The sequence below is a fragment of the Alosa sapidissima genome, chromosome 10 (genome assembly GCF_018492685.1).
Source record: "Alosa sapidissima isolate fAloSap1 chromosome 10, fAloSap1.pri, whole genome shotgun sequence".
Taxonomy (NCBI): domain Eukaryota; kingdom Metazoa; phylum Chordata; class Actinopteri; order Clupeiformes; family Clupeidae; genus Alosa; species Alosa sapidissima.
In genome coordinates, this window is record NC_055966.1 from 14,741,833 (window position 1) to 14,768,004 (window position 26,172).

Consider the following 26,172-nt stretch of genomic DNA (forward strand, 5'->3'; position numbering starts at 1 on the left):
ACTGTTTGGATTTGCATACAAGTTGGTTCAATATTGCAGACAACTCATCTATATTATATTTTACCACGTCTACTCGCGGACCACTTGGGATAGCTTGCGGACCACACTTTGAGAAACACCGTTTTAGAGCATCAATTTAACACTTTTTAGAGGTATGTTTTTACACGCAAATCATTTTTGTTATCTTTTCCAAATTCTATTTGTTAGGGCCGTGGGAATACAGTTATGCAATGGGCCGAGAAACACACTCTTTTCTTTCTTGGCATCCAGGATCCAGTACATCTGTGCACTCAGCTGGGAAAAAGAAAAGCTCTCAAGAAAAGCTTCCACAGTAGAACATTGTCAGCTGTTACAAGGCTGTTGTTAGTGCTACCTGGCTGTGTCATTTGTGTTTGTGAGGTTTTTGCCATGGCTTTTAGGTTGTCAGCTCGCTAGTCTCCGATCAAAGTCTTATGTCGCTTTAGGTTATTAAATGTAATTCAGGGATTTGTATTTGTGTAGTGGTGCCAATACTAATGACCTGAAGAAAACAAAACACACACACACACAAAAACGGGTCTATAAATATCCGTGCTGGGGCAGTGGGTGGCAGACAGCTGTGGCGTTATGGGCCCTGGGCTGCGTTAGTCGATGGAGTGAGACGCTGTGGGAGAACGCCCACTCACGCTGCAGTCCTCGGCTCCGCTCTGCTGGCCCTGCGCACGTGGCCTGGAAGAGAATGAGATTATGGAAGGCCGGACGCTGAAGAGCAAGGGGTTGGACCAGAATTTGAAGGGAAATCTATAAATTGCGTCCGAGCTTTAGGGGATACTGGCGATCAATGGAGACGCTGAGTGCAGAGTGTTTTTGATCCATTGGCGAGGGTGGCACGGCTTTCTGTCGCATTGCAAGAGAACCTACGGTTGGACGGAAGGAGGTTCATTTAAGTGCAAATGTGTGGTTCCAAAAATGGCAAAATAAACCCTACACTTTGTATTGTCACACAGCAATGGCTATATGATAAATTGGACATCATTTGTTTGTAATAGTTAAATACAAGTACAATAATATACAATTATAATATACAATGTCTCTATTTTTTGCCATTCTGAAATTTTGAGTCTTCACCATGACTACAAGTCCACAGTCCTCCAATGGAAATGAAACATTAGATTTGTTGTAATATGTATCAAGTTGCGTTTGAAGTCATCTTCCTATTCCCTTATTGTGTCAGGGTCAAGGAGCACAGTGCCCAGCAGCAGGCCTTACTCTCTGCTGACCACCAGAGGGAGCTTGAGAGCCTGCGCGCCCGCCACGCCCTGGAGCACTCCACCTCTAAGGTGGCCGAACTGACCAATCAAGTCAGCTCTCAGGAGGTGAGTCTCATGGAACCAGTTCAAAAAAGGCAAAGTCTGTTAGGATACAGCTCCCGAGGAACTCAGCCCTGGCTGTAAATCAGCTAGCCAATCAGTGAGTCTAGCTACACGGTCACGTCCTCCTCCACAGTGTTAATAGACCTCTCCAGAATAAGTCCCGCCTCCTAACTTCCGTATCCATCCAACCTTCGGTAGTCAAATGTCTATGGGAAATAACATGGCATTTTGAAAGATCGTACCTGTCAAACTCTGTAGGTGACAAAGTAGAAAAAGCTGCTGGGCAGATTGGCCTACACACTTCTGCCATCTAGTTTCCACTGGATTTTTTGATTTTCGGTGCCGTTTAAGTAGTATAGTCTATAGTACGGTATACTACTTAAACGGCACCGACAATAAAAAAATCCAGTGGAAACTAGATGGCAGAAGTGTGTAGGCCAATCTGCCCACCATCTTTTTCAACTTCGCTACCTACAGATGTTTTACCGGTATGATATTTCGAAACGCCATGTTGGATGGATACGGAAGTTGCGGAGGCGGGACTTATTCTGGAGAGGTCAATATCAACTGCTGCTGTTGCTACTGGCTATGTGTTTAAAGACCACAAAAGAATTGCAGATGCTAATCTTATGTTCAGATGAAGGAATTTGGCTCCTAGCAGGAACTTGCTCTTTGCTGCTTAAAAAGTAACACTGATGTTTATTTGTGGTTGGGAAGCACAGTACACAGCCTGGGAACTGATAATAAGCAAACAAGCAACAAGCAGTTTCCTCTCTCTTCCTCCTCCTTTAATTGCTGGCTCCAGTGGTTGAGGAGACGGTTGATAAGCTGAAAGTGTGTAGGTGGTTTTTCAGCAGGTGGACAGTTCACATGGAGGGTGCGTTCCAAGGATATTTTAGTGATGGTAATACTGTATGTGTGTGTGTGTGTGTTAGATCATAGTGCGTCATCTGCGTGACCAGCTGAAGGAGCTTCAGGGAACCAAGGAGGCGTTGACCGTGTCCAAACTCCGAGAGGACACTCTTCAGATTCAGGTAAGGTCCCCTCCTCTACCCTTCATCCTCAGACTGACGTGGCAGACATGGTTCAACAGTTAATGTCTCACTCACACACACACACACACACACACACACACACTGGTCCTTTCCACTGAAAATGTTAAATTCTAGTTATCTACTGGAAGATGTGAGGCCCTGCAGTGGGAAGCATACTAACTATTTGTCCTTTGGCAGGCTAAGCTGTCTGTTTCTGAAGAACAAAAGTGCACTTGACAAACAAGAACAAAGCTGTAGCTTTCTCTGCTACATTTCCAGCTTCTCTGACATTGAATTGGTTGTGAAATAGTTTTTGATTGTTTAAGAATTTGTAACTAGAGTGTAGAGGTGTACACACATCTATAAGGATTCTACAGGTGCTGGATACCAGAGGTGGGAGTAAGTCACACATGTGCAAGTCACAAGCAAGTCTCAAGTCTTAACCTTCAAGTCTCAAGCAGGTCCAAGTCATTTTTTGTGACAATCAAGCAAGTCAAGTCAAGTCATAGCTTGGGTCAGTCAAGTCAAGTCGAGTCATAGCCAAATCATACAAATTCATGATGATTTACCCATGTTTTCATTTTAAAATAAGCTACAATAGGCTAGTTATGAACTGCTGGAGTTTTATTTGTAACAAACTAGACAGACATTGCATTCATTCAAGCCACATACATCTGAACGGTTTATAGAATAAGATTAAATGTATACGAATAAAAATAAATGTATTTCGACCTATTATAAAATAGCCTGTTATTGTTTCAAAATGCCTCAAATATTAGGTAAGCTACATCAAATCATGAAAATATATTCAAACAGTTCAAGTTACACCTGTCCTGACCTGTCACATCTCCAGGGACCCAATAATGTTGAAAAAGTGAACTAATCAATCAATCAAATGCTGCCGCCGACGTCACTGCTAAACTTTGACAAGCGCGACAGCGCAATGGGTTTTAGGAGGGTTAAGGACCGTCAATGCTATATCATATTATACATAAGCCTAACGTGATATAAGCTACTTTTCTATGCTGATTGCTGGCAGTTAGCTATGCCTACTGACTGTTGTTACTAACAAGGCTGTAACGTATGGAACAGGGACGTGTTTAAGAGGGAGGGAGAAAGAGAGGCACTTAGGTTACATTGGCAACATTTTTGCTAGCATATCAAGATTAAACCATACCTGTCAACACTCCCGATTTTCCCGGGTTTCTCCCGTATTTCAAGGTCATCTCCCAGCACCCTCCCGTTTTGTTATTTCTCCCGGAAAACTCCCGTATTTGCATGGCCATCAAACTTCATTTTAAAATCATTGATGCATTCAGGTTGCCAGATTGTGTATGAAATACACCCTACACATACACGATCACTTAGTTTCAATTTCAACCGTTTTGTTATAGGCTAAAACCCAAAACCCAAATAAGGAAGCGGGTGCCAACTGCGCAGCCTGAGTCTCGTCGTAAGCAAGCGGACTAGATGAATGGCCTACTCCAGGAACTAGCTGTTGTGAAATTGTTGGGAATTTAATTGATTAACACATCACATAAACTGTTATTGAGTGTTGTTGATACACTGAACTTGTTCCCTCGGAACCAAATCTGACAACAAGCAGCTTTGGAGTTCTGGAAGTAGGCTGCAGGCAGGCAGCTGGTGGATGCATAACTGGCATGCGTAAGGTAATGGTAAGGTAAAAGCAACGACCGAAATGCAGTGTTGAAACACGTATATGAAACGTATTAGATATGCAAACACAGATCCGGTATAAACACTGACCCAACCCCCCCACCCCCCGAAAAAAATTCCTAATATCGCGTTAACTAAAAAGCATAATAGATGCAAAGCCAACTCATAAAGGGATATTCCACCAGTTGGGTGTCACCTGACGAAGACCTGAGTGGTCGAAACGTTGTGTATCACCCACCATTAAACTGGGAGCTTAGAGACAGTGTGTCAAATGTAGGATTCTCTGGTTGTTGCGTTGTGTTTTAGTTCTAATGGTTGTATTGAAGATGGTCAATAAAGCTTGACGGCGGAATCAGGATCGGCGATTAGATGATTTATTGTAGATGGTAAAATAATGAATAACAGAACACAGGCTAAGTCTCGAACAGTAAAACTGTGCAGAGTCTAACAGTTGTGGTTGTTGTTAGAAGCGGCGGCTGAGCCTTCCGACAGAAGATGCTCCTTGGTTGCTTCCTCGATCCGTCTCTCAGTCTCTGTTCTCCAAATCCTGTCTCGGCTCTCTAATTCCAACTTCTCTAATTTCCTTTGTAATTTTTTCTCAAATTTGCCAAATTGTAATTTCACTGCCATCCAATCTGACACATAGGCCTGCAACTTAGTTTTCCTACCAAGACCCATATCTGGATTGTGCTAATATCAATTAATATTAGATTTCAAATTGTACTATGTGTTTCGTGCAGTGACGTGATCCTTTTAAATATATTTTTTTTATATTTTTCCGTGATGTGGTAGTGATATAGTGACAACTTTGCACTTTGAAAATTTGGTTAGTAATTTGTTCGCCTCTCAATTGTTCACAAGTTGTCTCTCTTTTTTTATTTCACACTCACACACTCTCACCCTTCATCCCCATAGAGAAAAGGAAAGACAACACCCTAGACGTATCTCATTCGGACACTTTTCATGCAATTTATTAACCCGACGTCTCTTTAAACCCGTTGGATGTTCTCGTCTCTCTTCTCCTCTTGCGAGATGGGTCACGGCACCAAATGTTGTCGTCTTTCTTCTCCTTTTGTGAGAAGGGTCACGGCACCCTTTCTTTTGTTTATAAATTTGTACCTGTTGCTCTGTATGTTTTATACTGTGTGTGTGTGTGTGTGTGTGTGTGTGTGTGTGTGTGTGTGTGTGTGTGTGTGTGTGTGTGTGTGTGTGTGTGTGTGTGTGTGTGTGTGTGTGCAGCTGACGAGGCTACTGGAGGAGCTGAAGCAGGCCAAAGAGGCTCACAGTCCAGAGCTGCGCCACTTCACCAGTCTGGAGAGCAAGATCCACAACATGGAGCTCCGCTACACAGAGAGAGAGAAGGAACTGCAGCAGGTACAATAACACACACACACACACACACACAGGGAGCACAAGTTGGGATGATGGGATCAGTAAAACATAGAGGCGTAGAGATGAAGAGCTGTCTTTAAAACAGCAGCAGGTCTAGAGTGCTTTCATTCAGAGACAAAGCTTTACTACTAGACATTGCAGAGGCACAGCTATCTAAGGGAAAAATCTTCAAAAATTTTCACTGGGTGTTAATCTGACAGAAGAGGAGACCGATATGGACACACACTGTGACAAAATGAGTAGAGAAGAGACAGGCTGACCTTTCAGTTGGAGCAGAGTGCAAGCTATTTCAATATAACAATGGAGAACATGACCGATAATTGGTCTCAGTCCTGTACTCTATACACACACACACACACACACACACACACACACACACACATATACATGACCAGTGGCAGCCAGTGAGTTGTTTACTTGAATGGTGTAGATTTCGTTAGTCCTATAACATCTGTCTGACACACACCAACTTGTGGAATAAACAGGCTGGCCGCCAGCTGCCAGAGCGTGTGTGTGTTCTGTTCCAGCACAGGTGTGTTTTTACTGCCACTTTGTTTTGGAGATGTTGAGCAAGGCTCAGGTAGTTTTGCCGGCCCTTGTTCTAGATCACCAGCAGTTCAGGTGTTCACTTAATGGTGCGTTCAAGTAAATGGAAGAGTGCCATTGTGAACGTAATGGGGAGAGAGAGAGACGGAGAGAGAGAGAGACGGAGAGAGAGAGAGAGAGACGGAGAGAGAGAGAGACAGATAGAGAGAGACCGAGAGAGAGACTATTAGGAGAAGGAGATAAAGCATATCTTGCTGCCCATTATGTATCAACATGCCACAATCTGAGGGACAATGAGTGACCTATATCAACAGACACACTGCATTTTATTTTACTTTTACCTATTTATTTTATTCTTATTAAAATCTGCTGACATGTATGTGTTCAGATTTATTGTATAACTGCTTTGGCAATTCAAGTGAGCTTGTCATGCCAATAAAGCATTCTTGAATTGAATTGAATTGAATTGAGAGAGAGAGAGAGAGATTCCAGGTGAACCTTCCGTGCAGTCATGCTCCCTTTGCGCTCCTAAAAGCTTTACAATTTTATCAAGTTTCACACCTCTGACGGTGGGTTTCCACACAGCGAAACACCTCGCGATTTTCGTTCAGCGAAATTTCGCCTCGGGGGCGTGACGGCCAAACCGCTAACCTTTTGACTGCAGTGTCTAGCCAGTGGTGGCAAGCGAGCTAATTACAGTAGGCTAATCAGCTAGTTCACACGTTTAAGTACTTAATGAAGATATCCAGTAGGGGTGTGAATCTCTCATGTAAAAGACGATACGATTCACATCTAGATACATGGGCACGATTCGATACAAGAAAAGATACATGTTCATAAAAAACGATTCAGTACGATTCGATGCGATGCAATTCGATGCAGTTCGATGCAGTTGAAGAATGGAAAGCATTCTGAAAGATTTTTTATCATTTGCTAAAGGTGCACATTCATTTTATATTATCAATTATTAGGGATGCACGATATATCGGCGGCCGATATATTATTAGCCGATAAGTGAAAAAATGAAAATATTATTATCAGTCCGATAACAGAATTCTGGCCGATAATTTGTGCCGATATATAAGTCCTAATTTAGGCCTACGTAAGGTCCGTCTGGCTACACTGAGCTAGCCTACTTGAGCTTGGTTGGCTATACTTTTTCCTCAATATAATGTCAGCGGTGTGAATGTATTTCACCACTCTAACAAAATCTGTGGATATGCGTTCATTTGGGAATCTGTGCATCTCAAAATCCTCTCATGAATGATCCGCCATTTAACCTTAACAGAGCGGAGCTCAGCCCTATCTAGAGCCGTCTTGTGCTGGTGTGTTTGCACTTTACCGCGCTGGTCGGGGAAACAAATAAACAAACTCGTTAGTGGGACGAGTACATAAGTAGGCATAGTTCTAAGTTGTGTTTTAGTATTATATGTGCATTACTTTAGCTTGGGTTTTGTATTATTACCTAGAAATATGCTAACCATTCGTGCTTCAGTTCCAGACAGGTTATCATAATAAGTTATTAAAACCTTCGGGCTAACGCCTTTCATTTCTGCTGCAGCAGGTTGTGCGCAACAGAGTAGACGGACATAAGATACAATCTGAGGAGTTGCAGCTTTATTCAGTTACCCGCAGTTGAAACTAAACCTAAGTTTCCCTCACAAACTCTGATTTGGTCGCTATACTGTAGCTTATTCCAAGCTGAGCCGTTTATGAGCGTTTAGTCCTAAATGAAACGATTCAAACTCTCTAGCCACTCACTCGCAATTCACTGACGTCAGGTTCACTTAAAGGAGCCACACATACTGTAGGGCTAGACTACTGTTATGTTGTTGACTGCCGTACTATTGAGGACTATTATGAGTTCTGTCCATCATTTGGTGGTAGGTAAAATTACTGCAATAAAATTATGCTTATTAAATGCTTTCCCCAAATCACTTTTCACAATTTTTTTTCAAGAGTAATATTATCGGTTATCGTATCGGTGTTGGCCACAACAAACCAATAAATATCGGTTATCGTTATTGGCCCTAAAATTCCATATCGGTGCATCTCTATCAATTATCATGGTCATGTCAATTAGGCAAAAAAATTTGTGAATATGATTATCTAAACAGGTTTGTATCATATACTGTATTGAAATGAAAAAAGAATAGTCTACATTTCAGTCAAACACAGCAGCCAAATACAACGTAAAAATACATTTTTATAGACTTTATAGATTTTATAGAGTTATATCTGATTGTTTTCAAGGAGCTGTAGCCTATTGTTGAGGTAAGACAATACCGAAATAAAATAAAACAGTGCTTAAGACAATCTTGGCCTTTTCTCAGATAGCCTACAAGAACAAAATAGGACTAGCCTACATATCAATGAACTGGGCCTATTTTGTTCCAAGTCTGAGTGAATATGAACAAAATAATAATAATTTGTGCATCGTTTTAGCAACAAGGGCCAAATTATTCTTTAACATTAAGGAAATCCCTTCATCAAACGTAAGGCTACTCTACAGACTATCGTTGCCGTTTAGGAATGCTATAGTAAGTGTTTAATTTCGCGCTGGATTTTGAAAAACAGAAGAGTAAAAACTGTCAAAGAAACGACCGAGTGCGAGTTGTCACGTGCTTAAGTTACAGTAGATGTATGGGTAATGAAGTCCTTTGACAACTTTGAGCAATGAGTGTAGCCCAAAACAAACTTAATTACCCACAAATCCATGCCATGTGTAGTTTCAAAACAGGAAGTGGGATGAACGCGCTGCTTGCAACGTAAATGAGAGTCTGAGCGAGCAGAAAAGGTTGTGAACCGATTCGGAACAAGTAAATCGATATAACGACCAGTTCATTTCAGTTTTATTCCGATACGGGGCTTAACATATCGATGTAGCCGTATCTTACACGTTAAAAACGGATACCGATACGTATCGGTTAATCTTTACACCCCTAATATCCAAACAACAAGGTCAAAGAAACAACAAGGTCAATAAGACAATATATTTCATACCTGTGTTGCAGCATGTAGCCTAGCTGTCTAGCTAGCTAAAAAGTTTGAGTGTTTAAACTAACATATATAGTGGTCTATTTAGTGGTGTATGTGCTCTGACTAAGTTAGTGTGGCATATAAACCACAATTTGTGTTGATACAAGTGCCAATGTTCGTGTAGAAACATTTTAATCACATACAAATTTTCGTGTTACAGCTCAGGTAGTCTCCGCCATCTTGGTCAGACTTTTTTGTAACTCCCACCTCCAAACACAAACATGCGGACCTGATTGGTTCTCGAATGGTCCTCATTTAAATAAAGTTAAACTTTCGCCAACTTTGTTTCGCCTGCCTCGGCGATTCGCTCTCATTTCGCCCAACCAGGGCAAATTTCATCTCCATTCAACCTCAATGAGAGCAACGCGAAATTTCAGTGTGTGGAAACACACCGTGAAATGACCAAAACCTTAAAAAAAAAGAAAACTATATCAGAGACTAAAAGAAGAGGATCAAGAAAATTGCAACATGGACTTTTTTCTCCAGCTTCCTTTCCTGTTTTCCTGAGTTGAATCAAAGGAGTACATCCCTACATAAAAACTGAGGAACAGCAGCAGCTAACAGGTCAGAGGAGAGAAAAGAAGAAAAAGGAATATCAACACCATCCAAATAGCAATCCTCAAACAAACAACAGCAAAATCAGCTTTAAATCAATTAAATCAAAGCACCACCCTTTCTAACTTTGATAAGTGAGCTGAGAGGTAACTAACTAGCTAACAAGCTACATAAACAACAGATAGAGGCAGTAAAGGTCAGTGGCAGTTGGAAAATGGATACATTGTCAGCAGCATCTAGTGGAGTGCCCCTCCCTCATTCTATTATGTATCCACCTGCAGTAAAAACGGCAAAGGATAAGAAAGCTTTCAAGCAGGACTTTCTCAGAAAGAACCCTGAGACTCTGTGGGCAGATGTAAGCCAAACAGGAGGCAGGGCCACCACCACTAACCTGATCCTTCACACAGAGGCCTGTGATGCATGGCATAAAGCCATTTGCAAGCACTACAGACATTACAAAAAACAGGGGATATGTAATGGGAGACAATTACAAATCTACACAGAGGGGGATATTAATAACACCTTCAAGCCTCAGCTCTGTCCAGCAAGATATTAACACTATAAAATCACTGGCAGAATTAGAGAGAGGCAAACAAGACAGGCAGATTTTTATTTTTAAAGGCCAGTTTTTTCATGGATCCAGAATACTGTGCATCCTGATAAAGTTACCTTGGCCTTTGGATTTAAAATAGCCCCACATCATCACATACCCTTCACCATACCTAGAGAATGGCATGGTGTTATTTCAGTTAGCCTATTAGCTGGTTTGATTGGCATTGAGCTCAATGAGCAACAATACAAAAACACACTCAGAAAGAAGAGGGAACAGTTCACAAAAAATCAATTAGAGACAATTGAAGAATCTCTCAATTCAAATAATTTCTGGAATAAATGTAACAAAAAGCAACACGAGGAACTTGCCATCCAAAATGGAGGAGTATGGAAAAGTCACTTTGAAAACCTCTATGGAAAACACAGCATGAACCCAGAACAAACCCAAATTTACCAAAAAATGATTGACATGGAAAACACAATAAATAAATATCAAAACCCACTAGACTACCCAGTTACAGAAAATGAACTAACAGAAAAACTCAAAGGCTTGCAGCCAAAAAAGGCAAGCGGCCCTGATGGCATCCTCAATGAAATTACTAAAAATGCAAGCCACAATTTTCATCTGGCTATTCTAAAACTGTTCAACTTAGTTCTGAGTGTTGGATACTTCCCTGATGTCTGGAATGAAGGACTCATTACACCCCTTTTCAAAAGTGGAGACAGATTCGACCCTAATAACTACCGGGGCATTTGTGTAAACAGTAATCTGGGGAAGTTATTTTGTAGTATTTTAAAAATAGAATAAAAAGCTTCCTTATCGAGCATGATGCCCTGAGTAGAAGTCAAATTGTTTTTTTTACCAAAATGTAGAACATCAGATCATATTTTCACCCTACACACCTTAATAAATAAATATGTAAACCAAAATAAAACAATAGAATATTTGCTTGCTTTGTAGATTTCCAGAAGGCCTTTGATTCTACTTGGCATGATGGCCTATTTTGTAAACTTATTGAATCTGGTGTAGGGGGAAAAACATACAACATAATAAAAACAATGTACTTAAACAACAAATGTGCAATTAAAATTGGAAACAAACAAACAGAATTCTTAACTCAAGAACGGGGTGTGAGACAGGGCTGTCCTCCATCACCGACCCTCTTCTATTAATGAATTGGCAAAAAGACTCGGAACAGTCAGCAGCTCCTGGCCTCCTATTAAATGACTCCGAAATCAAATTTCTTCTTTTTGCGGACAACTTGGTTCTGCTGTCTCCAACAGAAGAGGGTCTACAGCAGAACCTAAATGTCCTGCATAAGTTCTGTCAGACCTGGGCCCTGACTATTAACCCACAAAAAACAAAAATACTAACCTTCCAGAAAAAATCCAGACATCAGGGAAAGAAATTAACCCTTGGTACATATGCAATTGAACAAGTAGAAAGTTACACCTACTGTACCTTGGGCTAAAAGTCAGTTCAACTGGTAATTTCAACTTGGCCGTAAATGATTTGAAAGAAAAAGCAAGAAAGGCGTTCTATGCAAGGGGTTCCCAAAGTGGGGGTCGCGACCCCCCGGGGGGTCGTGGGACGGCGAGGGGTGGGTCGCGAAATGATTTCCATAAATCAAATAAATTTGGGAAAAATAAAATTCAGAAAAATTATGACTGGATAAGATCACCATTCACTGTAACCACCGCAAGTCATCTTTTAGCCGGCATTGAGGACGCACTGGTTGAGCTGTCATGTGACCGCACTTTAAAGACAGATTTTAATTCCCAGACGCTTGCTGAGTTATGGATTTCAGTCGAGAGGGAATATCCACAGCTATCCAAGGCTGCGATGGACGTACTGACGCCGTTTGGCTCCACATGCCTGTGCGAAAAGACGTTCTCTGCACTGACATATATTAAAAACAAATACAGATCGCGTCTAAATGTGGAGGATGATCTCCGTGTGGCCGCCTCCACAATTAAACCAAGAATGGACTCGCTGTGTTCCATCCATCTCATTAGATGAGATTAACGCTGAAACATAGTTGCCAAAATGTAAATTTGCGCAGCAACAATATATGTTTACAACAGTTTGTGGATATTACCCTGACTGAGATATTCTTCCACACCAAAGAGTTTTTTGTACATTAAAATATTGTTTCCAAAATCATCAACTCGTAACAGGGTGAACGGCACTGCATTCTCTTCGCGACCCTCTATCGGCTATAACCGCACTATGCAAGTTTGTCAGATCGGGTAGCGGATCTGTAGTTCGATGGAATGAGACATAAGAAACTACACATTTGACTTGCTTCTGATGTCGCAATACATCATACTTTCATAAAATCATGCAACGTACTCTAACTTTTTCTGTAGACATTATTTCCAAAGCCAGTGCTGGATAAACAAATAGCGTGCGTGCGACAGGAAAAGTGCTTTGGTGTTGCTTTAAAATGGAAATTAAAGTAATGTTTCAAAGTTGCACTCATGTTACATGGATATTATTTTTTGACTAAGGTATTCTGCTTTTATCATATAGTAAAGTTCTATATGTAAAATCATAACAGGCTGCTCTTTTCTTTTGTGTTGTCGTTAAGCCCGTGTTTGGATAAGCCTAGTGCGTATGGCCGGTGCGCACATTTTATTTTATTTTTTGAGTCACATCCAGGGATAGTGGGGGTCGCCAGTCTCTGACACGGTTATTTTGGGGGTCGCGGGTTAAAAAGTTTGGGAACCCCTGTTCTATGCCATCAAAAAAACTATTCAATTTGACATACCCATTCAGATCTGGCTCAAAATATTTCAAACAGTTATCGAACCAATTTCATTATACGGCAGTGAAGTGTGAGGTCCTCTTATGTACAACGGACCTCACACTTCCCTGCATGCAGAGTTCTGTAAAAGTATCCTCAAGGTACAGAGGAACACACCTAACAATGCATGCAGGGCTGAATTAGGCCAATACCCTTGAAAAAATTGAAAAAAGAGCTATCAAATTCTTCGAACATCTCAAACCAGGGGCCCCCAACTCCTATTGTTATAAAGCCCTAAAAAGCCAAGAGATGAGTGTAAAAACAAGTCCTCTCATCCAGCTAGTCCTGAGACTCACACATACTAATAGTACAACTAACACAACTAATAGTCAGCCTCAGGATCTTGCCACCCTTTCTCAAACAATTCGGCCTAAACAAATTATAAATGCAGGAAAAACAAAATTACTTATCATATTGGACTGAAACAGCAAAAAGACAAAATAAACTTCAATGTTATTTGGCCCTAAACAGAGAGTACACTGTGGCAGACTACCTATCCACAGTCACTGATACCAGACAGAGAAAAACCTTGACCAGGTACAGACTAAGCAATCACAGTCTGGCTATTGAGAAGGGCAGACACAGGCAAACCTGGCTGCCCAGAGAAGACAGGCTGTGCACCAATTTCAACCAAGGTGCCATAGAAACAGAGCTTCACTTCTTGGCTGAATGCTGCCAATGGAAAGAGATACGAGATCAATTCTTTCCTAAATTTAGAGAAATGCATCCAGACTTTAAGGATCCAAGTCTAAGAATACTATTAGGAGAGGAACAAAAGAGTGCAAGAGTCGCAGCAAGATATATAGATGCTTGCCACTTCATCAGTGAAGCACACAAAAGGGAGTCACTTCATCAGTGAAGCACACAAAAAGTCAAATACACACACACACTCCAACCACACCATCACATCCACACACACACACTGCCGTTGCAGTAATGTATGATGCATGATGTTTTGTTTTATGTCTTTACACACTACTACGTACATGTATGCTTTGGCAATACAAATTGTATTTTTTGTCATACCAATAAAGCTCAATTGAATTGAAAAGTGAATTGAATTAACAGAGAGAGAGAGAGAGAGAGAGACTGAGAGAGAGACTATTAGGAGAAGGAGATAAAGCATATCTTGCTGCCCAATATGTATTAACATGCCACAATCTGAGGGACAATGAGTGACATATCGACAAATAATGTGCATCATACACTGCATTTTATTTTACCTATTTATTTTATTCTTGTATGAAAATCTACTGACATGTACTGCATGTGTTCAGATTTATTGTATAACTGCTTTGGCAATATAAGTGAGCTTGTCATGCTAATAAAGCATTCTTAGAGAGAGAGAGAGAGAGAGAGAGAGAGAGAGAGAAAACAAGTTAGGAGTCCTTTTCCTTCCTACATTTCACTGTATTATTTTGCCTAATTAGTATACATTTTTATTTTTTTTTACCATTGTTTTGATTTGTATTATTTAAATCTGTACAATTACACCACATGTGTAAGCTTTGGCAACACATTTTTTTTTGTCATGCCAATAAAGCTAATTTGAATTGAATTGAGAGAGAGACAGGGAGAGGGACAGAGAGACAGTCAGTCAGAAAGAGAGAGAGACAGAGACCCAGAGACAGACAGAGTGCTAGTCATTTCAATCAGTTTGTGATCTCTACTTTCCAAAACTTGATGAGAAACACCCTGAATTTAGTTCTTTAACAAACCTAAATAAACTACCGTACTTGCTAGGAGAGAGAAACGACAGCTGTCTCATAGCTGCACAATACGTTTTCACCTGCCACCAACTGAGGGACAGTGAGTGATACACACACACACACACATGCGCGCACGCACGCACACACCACACGAACACGTGTGCAAACGTGCTGCCTACCTCTTCAGTAGTTTCCTGATGGGCAGACTACAGTTTCAAGCTTTAAAGCTTTATCTGACTATTACAGAAACCAAAGAAGGTAGAGCTTATTTTCCTTCTCAGAGTAGGTTGTAGAAAAATCATTACATTAGCCATTATAATGTGAAGATGTTTAGTGTCAAGGTGGGCCTTGATGATGGATTGAATGAATTTAGTTTGTTTTATTCAATTATGTGAAGAACGCAAGGTAATTGGTGTTCCCTTGTTGCCGGGGAACGTGTGGAATGTAAAAGACGGCTGTTTTTTTTTTTTTTAATCATATTTTTGTCATGTGGTCATGTACAGCAGACAGTAAAAAAGGTTTGTTTGTCTGTCCGTCCATCCATCGGGAAATGTTAGTGCAAAGGGAAAAAAGTTATAAAAGACATAACAGATGGAGCTACTGAAAAGGCTGCCACTTGCGTCGGCGCCTGTGCACTACATTAAAAGAAAATCAATGGAAATGTGAATCCTTTATAACATTGGGAAAAAAGCCCAACCTCAAATGGCCCTTATCTGAATCATTAATGAGACTGCAAAAATGTCTTCATATTGTCTTGTGTTGAAGTTAAATTAATGTGTTGAAGTTAAATCAATAAAGTGTGTGTTTGTGTGTGTGTGTGTGTGTGTGTGTGTGTGTGTGTGTGTGTCCAGGTGATTGCTGAGACCCGCGTAGCAACGCAGGCCGAGCTGCAGGGCGAGCTGGAGCGCTGGAAGAGGCTGGCCCAGAGCCGCAGTCGTGAGCTGGACGCCTTCCGCCTGGAGCTGGACGCCATCCTGGACGTGCTGCGGGAGCTGCAGAGGCAGGGGGTGGTCATCCCGGCCCCCGAGCACACGCGCATACCCTGGAGCAGATGACCACGATCATGGAGATGGATGAAGGGGGTTGTGGTGGTGGTGATGCTCATGGCTGCCCCAGAATGCCCCTCTCCCCCGATGGACATCTTACCCAGTCTTCTCAAATGCCCCTCCAAACCTCACAGGGGTAGGATGGGAGTTTTCTATCCCAGAGCGCAGTGTTGCCCTCCACTCTGGGGGAGATTGTGTGTGTGAGACACCAGCCCAGAGTATTCCTCGTCTGTTGACCCGCCCTGCCCCGTCCCCTCCACTCCACACACTCGCCAGATGAGATGAGATGGAGTGCAGAACACACTCTGTCTCTCGGCATCATAGGTGGTGGGAGTGTGGCTGCAACACCACAGCTGACTGGTCTAATCTTAACACCAAGCAACACCAGCAGCAGGAGGCCCAGCGAACTCATAGGCTGCATGCAAGCTGTGTGTGTGCGTGCGTGCGTTAAGTGTGTGAGAGACTTCAAAGAGTCTGAGGAACACACTCTCTTCTCAGGTTTGATTTTGCTATGGCCCAGCACAATCAACAATTGCATTTGCAAGTCCATTGAGGTTTTTATATTGGTGCATTGGTGTAGATAGAAATATTTTATTTATTTCTGAAGGAAATCAAGTGTTTTTGATACAAACAAGGCAGAATAAATAGCATTCTTTATTATTTTAATATGTGTATGTCTGTAGCTTTTGTGCAAAAAAGACAATTTCAGCTTCTTTCCTCCATTATTAAATTTCATCCCCCTCCTCACATCCTCACCTTCTTTGAATTTCTCTACCAAGCCAAGACCATTACTTTCACTCAGGGCAATTTGTAGTACTGCCCTGGTGGTGTTCTTTTGTATTGTATTACCCAGAAAAAGCTTTCAGCAGGCACACATTCATAAGTAGAGGAACATCAGAACGACGACACAGCTTCCTTAACCCTTAAAGGAGTACCGTCACACTGACGGGAATGTTGGGAAATGAACGTTCTAAAGAATATCTGGGTTCATTGAATTCAACATAGAATTTTAGAACCTTCAATTGTTGCGGAACTTAGAACGTTCAAAAATCTACACCTTTAAGGGTTAATGAACTTACTATTGGCGTATACTTTTTGTCTTCACACCAAAGTACAAGAGATTTTCAGTTCATGGGAAAGCACTGCTACAACTTGGCTGCCTTTTGATGTCTGCTTGTTCCTGCTGGGTTACACAGAAAGACTCATTACCCGCCTGTGCACAGCTGCTGGATGAAGGCAATTATGTTGTGTTCCTTGTCCTGAGGGGACAGCATGTGGAAGATGGGTTGTGTAGAAATGGCCAGCAAAGCTCAAGTGCTCGTATTTCTCGCTCACTTTAGAAAGCGAATGACATGAGTAAGCTGTATAGCGTTCAGTTCAGACCACGTCTCTCATAGTGTGCGTCAGTGTGTGGTCCATAAATAACTAGTTTGTGTTTCTTCATGTCAGTGCAGTGTTCCATTATACATGATCCTCCTCTTTTTGGGTGATGTTATTTGACTTATGCTTTTTCTGTTCTTTAGTCAAGGCGTGCTGCACTACTAGCCAAGATCGATGGCAAAATGGAGCATGCACTTGGGCCAGCTTGGGCTGTGGAACCACAAAATGTACACAATTGGGTTACTGTAGCAGCTGGTGTTGAGACAACGTGTGCATTTCCTGTTACATCAAGGTGTGCTGGGATGCCCTATAGGCCAAACTTAGCACTCCTGGTTGAACATCAAATACCTCCCATAAGGTCTTCCAAAAAGCACTTCCCAAATTGTTCATCGGGTTGCAGCCGGGCCAGTTGTATTTCATTGTGACTGCTTGATCTTTTCCACTAGCTTCTACATCTCTGGCCTTCCTCTGATCCTCTCTTGGGAGACCCAGCGAGTGGAACTAACCCCCACCGCCGCGCGGGCTCGCAGGGCTTTCCACAAATCAAAGCACCATGGCGCTTAGGCAAGAGAGGGATCACATTTAAGCATCCGCACAGTTCCACTCCAGGGAAGTTTCCAAGCTCAAAAGGCCTGAAACTGAGGGCAGTCTCAGTGGAGGTGGGGGGGTGGTGGTGGTGGTGGGGGTTGGTCTCGCTGACAAAAATGACCCAGCTCTCAGGCGCCTGCAAGTACTCTTTTCAAAGCCCATACCTCAGTCCACTAGTCTGTACAATTCATGCCGAAAGCGGGAGTCCAAGCGCTAGCCATTAGCCCGCTACTCCAGGACGTGGTCACCGTTGGTGCCAGTCGGACCCCTGCCTTCCCTGTCTAGGATCAGAGGGGGGTCCATGAGCAGAAGGTCATCGTCCCCCAGCGTCGAACTCAGCTCGGTATTCACAAAGTTAGGGATGTTGAAGTGCGCCAGGAATGTCGACGGGTCTCTCTCGGGGAGCGACGCACCCCCGCTGACCCATGCCTCCTGCACGAGCCCCGCTAACTGGCTGCCGATGACCGAGGAGCGGGCACCGCTGCCTCGGACCCCGCCGAGGTGCGTGGTGGTGCCGCTCGAGCACCTGTTGGCAGACTGCTCGTCCTCGTTGATGTAGCAGTGGAAGAGCGAGCGCGACTCGTCCAGCAGGGGGCGCGAGGCACAGGGCTGGCTGCCCTGGTGTTCGGACAGATGGGCCATGTCCTCCCCGCAGCTGGTCAGACACGCGCGCTTCTCACATGGCTCGGAATTCCTGCGGAGAGAAACAGACAAACAGACAAAAGACAAAGAGCTGTGTGTATGATCTCTTATCCTGTTGTTATATTGCTTAATTAACTATTGGCCATGTAAAGTTGGCTTTGTACCCACACCTTGAAAAGGTATTTATTTATTTTTTTTATATTATTTACACAACTCTGCAAAAAGACTGTATGCCCATAATAGATAGGATAGCATATTTGTATTAATAATGTACACATGGTGTTTTATTTCTGCAGAAAGCCAGCTCCAGGGAGCTCTCCACATATCTCCACATAAAATGTTCCCTTGCACTGCTGCTCCCTCACATGATGGAGGGGGAAACAATATTCAAGCTACATTGCAATAAGAGACAGCACGCAAGGATAACTGCATTGTACACTATTACAAAGATAGTGTGGTGGTAGATTTAGGAAAGATAAAAGATACATTGTTCACCATTGTATTGCTGCATTACATTGTTCCAAATATCTCTGGAGCTCCGCTTCTAGGGACAGGAGCTATAGCACACAAGATGATGGCTGCAAGTCTCCTCATGAATATGGATAGGTATTGGATGTACATCGCTCTGTTTGATTCATTAGTCACTTACTGCATCTCCTTGCATAATCTGATTTTCATGCAGGATTGACGTTGATGTAGCAGTGGAACATTTGGCTGTGGTTTAATCAGTGTTGGGGAAGCTCCATAAAAAGCACAATTTTGCAGGCTGCCAATTACTTCACACTGGAAGCTAAGCTAACATCTACTTTGGTTGCTGGTACTTGGCAACAATATCTAGAGAGAGAAAGTAAAAACCTAGCATTTGTTGGTGATAACCAGCATCATGCATTGCATACATGTTGACCAAAATGTTCGAACAGGAAACCTATTAAATCGAACTATATATTATCTATTTATTAATCCTTTTTTGTGCCATGTTTTCACTTAATGTTATATTGTCTGGTAGGACAAAAACATATACAGTATAACCCTAATTCCTCTGGTCAGCTGTTGTCTCACTTCGTCTGCTGTCTGTAGATGGTCAGACTACCTCCATCCACCTGTTTTAACCTGATGGTAATTTTGTCTGTCATCACAAGTGATTGCTTGCATTACACGCATAACAAGAACAACATTTAATTCATTAGTGTCCATGGCAGAGCAGTGTGTCCTAGACAAGAGGCCGCTCATATTGTTCACTCTGAAGAGCCGACTATAAACCAGCTGTTGCGCGACGGACACATCACTATTACAGTAAGGGCTTCTACATACTCGACGCACCCATAGACAGTAAAAGAAAGGACGCACCCGACCGGTAGCGCGACAACGTGACGTCAAAATGAGGCGAGTCCAGAATGAATGGTCTATGGAGCTGTACCCATAGACAGTAAAAGAAAGGCTGTACCCCTCAAAATCCACTTTTCTCGGGATATAATTTTTTTTAAAGTAATTTGAATATTGTATTCGAAAGGGGAGGCAAAGACAATACACTTGGTTGAGTATTATATTTTTTAAAGTCACTTAAAGGAGAATTCCAGTGTGATATTGACCTAAAGTGTGTTGAAACATGATACCGAGTGTGAACGTATGTCTCATAGCCCATCTCGGCTTGTCCCCTGCACTCCAAAATCTGGTGCTAGTTAGCCGATGCTACCAACAGCTTTTTCAATGGTGATGCTTCGGCATCGGGCTAGCCATGCAAATAAATCACTGTTTTACACCATTTACGAGGCTCATTTGTATCTCCACACTTCATTGGTAGACTTCCGAGGGCCCTGACATTTAAAACGAGACATTGAGAACTTTGAAAAAGCACTGGTAGTTTACTTACAAGATGATTTATGCAGACAGTATTTTCACTAAGTTTAGCCTTTGCAGCCATCTTGAATTTAGTCACTACGATAAGTCTAGCAATGAGTAAGAATGAACAGGTATGATAAGGGATCAGATTCCAAAAATAATTCCGTGGAAATGCATGGATTCCAGTTGCTGCTACTGGAAGAAACTGGAATCCATGCATTTCCACAGAATTACGTATAAATGGTTACTGCGCTTCTGTGACGTCACATTGTCGCGCTACAGGTCGGGTGCGTCCTTTCTTTTACTGTCTATGGGTGCGTCGAGTATGTGGGACGTTTAATAGTGGGCCTCCACCACACATTACTATTAATAGTGGGCCGGAGGCCCACACACCTCAACTTCCTCCACCCAGCTGAGAAAACACAGATTAATGCCCCTGCCTCCTCTCTTCCTCAGCACAGAAGGGCCGTGAGCGTAGCATCGCCTGGGATGGCATGGCTTATCATTTTTGCGACAAGCAATGAAGACACCCTTAAGCAAAACTATAACCAAAACTGCAAACTACTTCAAAAGCAATTTAAGCCTGTTGAGAGCATTTGTATATAGGCTACACATTGCAAAGTTGCTGTCTGTTTTTAAAGCCTTGTTCATGATCTAATACAAGATTGATTATTCAAATCACAAAGTTACTGCCTGTTTTTAAAGCCTTATTATGACCGCTGCGCAGCGAAGCGGCGGTCATATAGGTTTAGTCAGATTATTATTATTTTTTTCTTTTTTTTCTTTTTCGCATGCCCAAATTTCCGTCAATGATTCCCGGGACACTGAAAGACCGGGGTACACGAAACTTGGTGGGCATGTAACCCCACATGGATAGCATGGAACCATCGTTTTTCGTTTTGATCTGTAGCCCCCCCGCTGGACTGGACCCCCGAAAGGAGGGTAGGGCAGACACAGTTTTCTGTGAATATCTCGAAAACCGTAGGGTTTAGGAGGACCATTTTTTTTTTGTATGTTGATCTCAAGGGGCCATGTCAACCCATTCCATAACCACTCATTTCATGTATAGCGCCACCTAGTTAAACACAAAAAAGTAAAAATGAGGTGTTGTAATTGAAGGTATCTGTGACCTAACATAGTCAAAACTGCACGAAATTGGAAGTGTAGGATCATTATGACACCCTCTGTATGCACGCCAAGTTTTGTGGAATTCCGTTCATGGGGGGCCACACAATAAATTAATTTATGTTACTATACACCAACGGGCCTGTAGGTGGCCGGAGACAGTTTTCTGTGAATATCTCGAGAACCGTAGGGCCTAGGAGGTCCACCTTTTTTATGTATGTTGGTCTTAAGGGGGCATGTCAACCCATCCCATTACCACTTATTTCATGTATAGCGCCACCTAGTTAAAAATTAAAAAGCAAAAAATTAGGTGTTTTCATCACAATATCTCTGGCTGACAAGGTCAAAACTGCACGAAATTAAAAGTGTAGGATCATTATGACACCCTCTGAATGCATGCCAAGTTTTGTGTACTTTCGTTCATGGGGGGCCTTACAATAAAATAATTTATGTGTACATTTAGTGACGTACACCAACAAGGATTCCCGGGACACTGAAAGACCGGGGTACACAAAACTTGGTGGGCATGTACCCCCACATGGATAGCATGGAACAGTCATTCTTTGTTTTGATCTGTAGCCCCCACCCTGCTGGACTGGACCCCCCGAAAGGAGGGTAGGGCAGACACAGTTCTCTGTGAATATCTTGAGAACTGTAGGGCCTAGGATGACCAATTTTTTCCGTATGTTTGCCTCCAGGGGTCATGTTAACCCATTCCATGTGCACACATGTGCATAAACAGATACACACGCACACACATACATTTACAGTAATCATACGTATGACACATACTCACACAGTAGACATATGTACGCATGCATGCACATGCACAAACACACATACGCAGGCAAACACACACGCACGCACATACACACACACGCACATACACACACACACCCACACACATAAACATAAATTTGTACATGCACACATGCACACAATTCAAGAATTTTTCCCGTCATCTACTCCCTGAATTTTTGGTCATTGATACCCGGGACACCGAACCACCGGGGTACATGAAATTTGGTGGGTATGTAGCCCCACTAGACTTTTACGGAAAAATGTCATTTCGTCCCCGGGGACCACCACCGTCAAATCACCATTTGTGATTTGCACCCCCACCCCCCGGTAAAAAATGAAAATGCAATATTATTCTGCTTTAATCGCCCCTATCTTCAGTTAAGATGTTCAGAACTGCACCAAATTTTATGTGTATGATTGACCTGGCATTCTCTGGGGGTATGCCAAGTTTTGTAGAATTTCATCCATGGGGGGGTCTAAACAAATTAGGTTATGTGTACATTTAGTGACTGTACACTCATTGGCCTGTAAATGGCGTGCACACATATACACATGCACACACACAGGCACCCACATACTATCGGTATTAGAACGGCCGATACATAATTACAAATTCAGTAGGATTAAAAGAAAGCCAAAATAAATATTCATCATCATCATCATGGCTGCATTTTCAGTATTGGCGAGAAGTAGTCGTTTGTCCACTAGATGGCGCATCGTTGCAGTGAGACGTAATTTTGTTGGAAGTTAAAAGTGGGTTGGAAAAAACAATGGACGCTTCCTACAAGGACTGTAATTTACCGCAGCGAACATCTAATAAGGATAGGACAATGTTCACATGAAGTGTAATTCCCATTTCTTCTTGAAGCCGAAATAAATCTGAGGATGTTTATCGGACATGCTTGGTTTTTATTGCAGGTACGTTAATCTTGTAATATCAATAAGGACCTAGGTAATGTTACCGTTAGCCTTGGTTGAGTGATGGAGGCATTTGATTGATTGCATTTGTAGAAAACTATAAATGCGGTTATACCAAGCAAATGTATAGCAGCACTGTTTGTATCTTTCGACTGTCATTTATTGCACGTGCTACAAAATCATTCTGTGCAATGGAAGATTTACCAACGTTACACCGGTCTGATACAGTTTTGCCTATACATGCGTGAGACTGAGACGCCTGTTTATTTTGTTTTAAGTGCGTGCAGGGTGTGAGAGGGGAATCGATGTGCTTTGATTACAGCTTGGTAGTTGTAGTCTGTGAAATTAAAAAGCACGTGTGTGTGAAGTATCCAAACAATGACACCTTCATTTCATTATGGCTGCTTTAGCAAAACACCTTAAGCTACTGTGTAGTGGGTCCCATTTAGAAGTGGCTACTTCATTCGCGCTTTCCTTGACTCATGGAGCTGCGTGAATGTTATTACAACTTTTCGCCACGATATGGCAGTTTAAGTCCGCTTGATACTGTAAGGCGTAAGCCATTGGTTTCCAAAGGAGATTTTATTTGTGTCGCCAGCATAGCCTATTGACAATTTATGTTGTAAATAGGCCTACCTTATAATCCTACCTGTAGCTTAGGGAAGCTAACAGCTTTCTATTAGGATCTAGTTTGTTAGTTACCGTTTTGTCATAACTCCCTGATGCATTTTTGCATTTAGAATAGCCAGAGCGTGTATATCTCAGTCGGAAAATTAAACAATATCGGGTGCCTATGGACTAGGCTGGGTGAACCCAGCCTGATCTGCCCGCTATTTATTTTTTGATTTCTTAAAAGATTGAGCTTGGTCTGATGAAAGCCAGACTAGCCATGGACCTCAGTTAAACAATGCAAGGGAATATGAATCAGCCTATATTTGCACGAACAATAACGGACAAAAGCTCTTCAACTTTGGCCCGTTAAAATGTGTATGAACAGTCTAGCGACGCATTTCATCAAGGCCCATTTGGACATGTCAGTTATTTGCACCACTGGTTAGATGTAAAACAGCATTTCGTTTCAGACTAGGCTACTGTTACTTAATTTGTGCATTAACAATAACGTTTCAGACTACTGTTACTTCATTTGTGCATTGACAATAAAGTATTACATGAACTAAAGATGACTAAAATCTTATGTAGAAGAAGAAACATTCACAAAAAATCCATCCATCCAAAAATGACCTTTGTTTTTGATAGCTGTTGAAAACGGCATGGAACTGACAGAGATGTTTTTGTTTATAAATACATAAAAAATAAATAAATAAATAAATAACATTATGCTGATACCTTTTGCTTTTCCCAAATACAATGTAGCCTACAGGTGTAAGTGACCTTTCATCAATCCAGTTGCAATGGATGAACTGTGATGAACTGCCCTACTTGTGATTGTTTAGAGATTTTAAAGGTTTTATAACAATGCTACATCTTCTTTGGCTATTCTACAATCTATTCACCTTTTCAGCACCAGTAGGCTACTTTCTGTGCAGCCGCACACACACACTCAGGCATGCCAAACAAGCATACACAAAAGTTTCAAGAGTGGGGGATGGAGTAAAATATGGAGACAAATTGAAGTGTGATTTATTTTCGCGGAACGGATGTACAGGACTGAGCGGCGGTCATATTTTGTACCGCTATGCGGTACATCTAGTTTGTGATCTTATAGTGCATGATTGTTGATTCAGAGCACAATGTGGCTTTTGGGCTGCTGGGGCACTACAGGGTGTGAGGATAGAGATAACGCCTGCAGGGTTTCTGGTACACTTCCTGAATGCTACTGGCCAGTTACTCACTGGGCATATGCATAGTTGCTGCCTGGCTTTTTTTTTTTTTAAGCATCAGTCAGTGTGATAGGCCTACAATGTGTACTTTAGGCAGTCTTGGACCTGGTGTGGCATATTAAACTATGAGCCAAGTTGCCTCGCACAAAGAATAGTTTGCTGCAAGAATTAATGAGCATAGCAGCCAGCCACTCAGCAAATCTGCTCAGACGAGATCAATGATTACATTATAACAGTGTTCATTTAATGAACGAACGGTCAGCTACCCACAGAATTGAGCTGAGGAGGTTAAACTGTGTGATTATGGCAGAGACTGTGTGTGTGTGTGTGTCGTGCGTGCTTACTCTGGGTGCGGAGCTCCCGTCTTGGTCAGTAAGGTGAGGACAAAAAACATGAAAAGCACAAACACAGCCAGGCCCACCCAGAATCCGATCACAATGGAATCTGCAATAATACACAGCACACATCCTTCAGTGCAAACAGCTCAGGGTTGGGAGCTTCATAAGTCTACATTTCAACAAACACTGATACCAGTGATTGAGTGTTGAAGCATAGGTCAACTAAAATGTTATATTTTTAAGAATTCCACATATAGGCCAATCTTATTTTAAATATTAGTACAAAAAAAAGATGATTGGTCTTCTCTTCAGCATGACTTTAACCTTCCTCTTCTTTAAAAGAGGTGAGACAGACAGGCAAGGCATAAGATGTATATGTTTTGTTATTTTTATAGCCTATTATGCTGTTCGGATCTATATAGTATAAGTATATATACTCTTTTGATCCCGTGAGGGAAATTTGGTCTGCATTTATCCCAATCCGTGAATTAGTGAAACACTGGTAATCTACACCATCTTCTTGCAGTAATATTTTAAATAGGTAAAACTATTTAACGCTAAACTCGGCAAGCATTAGAAAATAAACAGAACAGATAATCTACTCACATCGATGCGCTTTTAGTCCCTCGAAAGACACGGGTTCGTCATCCTCGTAATATTCATATCTCCATTCATAATCTTCGCGGGGGCTTGTATTGGTGATGTTTGATGGCAATGCCGACATCTTCGTAATAGCGAATTACCCCACCAAATCATGTGGGCAAGCCAAACATCAATGAGGAAACGAACTCCACAACAAATTAAAAAAAAGCTCTCAAATAGGTTCGAGACCTGTATCAGAAAAAGCATTCCAAAAAAAAAAAAACTTCGCCGGCAGGTGCAAATAGTCTACTGATAGTGATGGTCTATACTGTGGAAATATATCTTATCCATATTGTATTTATATAGAACAGGTATTCCAGCATCAGTGGCTTCAGACAGGTTTACCCTT

At 42.0% G+C, this 26,172-nt stretch overlaps 2 protein-coding genes across 12 annotated transcripts in view; one reads left to right on the top strand and one right to left on the bottom strand.

Moving 5' to 3' along the window:
• The window catches only part of cep162 (centrosomal protein 162), an 82,168-nt gene extending 65,793 nt beyond the window's left edge, over window positions 1–16,375 (top strand). For all 11 annotated transcript variants that reach the window (XM_042106353.1, XM_042106343.1, XM_042106352.1 and 8 more), the window contains 4 exons: window positions 1,214–1,355; window positions 2,288–2,386; window positions 5,303–5,437; window positions 15,515–16,375. In XM_042106353.1, coding sequence (XP_041962287.1) covers window positions 1,214–1,355; window positions 2,288–2,386; window positions 5,303–5,437; window positions 15,515–15,718 — 580 coding nt within the window. In that variant the 3' untranslated portion in view covers window positions 15,719–16,375. The remainder of the gene's footprint in view (window positions 1–1,213; window positions 1,356–2,287; window positions 2,387–5,302; window positions 5,438–15,514) is intronic.
• Window positions 16,376–16,855: 480 nt separating this feature from the next.
• mrap2a (melanocortin 2 receptor accessory protein 2a) lies at window positions 16,856–26,159 on the bottom strand. Its single transcript, XM_042106358.1, has 3 exons — window positions 25,788–26,159; window positions 25,188–25,287; window positions 16,856–18,371 (listed from the first exon to the last, which is right to left on the bottom strand). Exons 1-3 carry the CDS (start codon window positions 25,903–25,905, stop codon window positions 17,906–17,908), a joined length of 684 nt encoding a protein of 227 aa, XP_041962292.1. The 5' UTR covers window positions 25,906–26,159; the 3' UTR covers window positions 16,856–17,905.
• Between the last annotated feature and the right edge of the window lie 13 nt (window positions 26,160–26,172).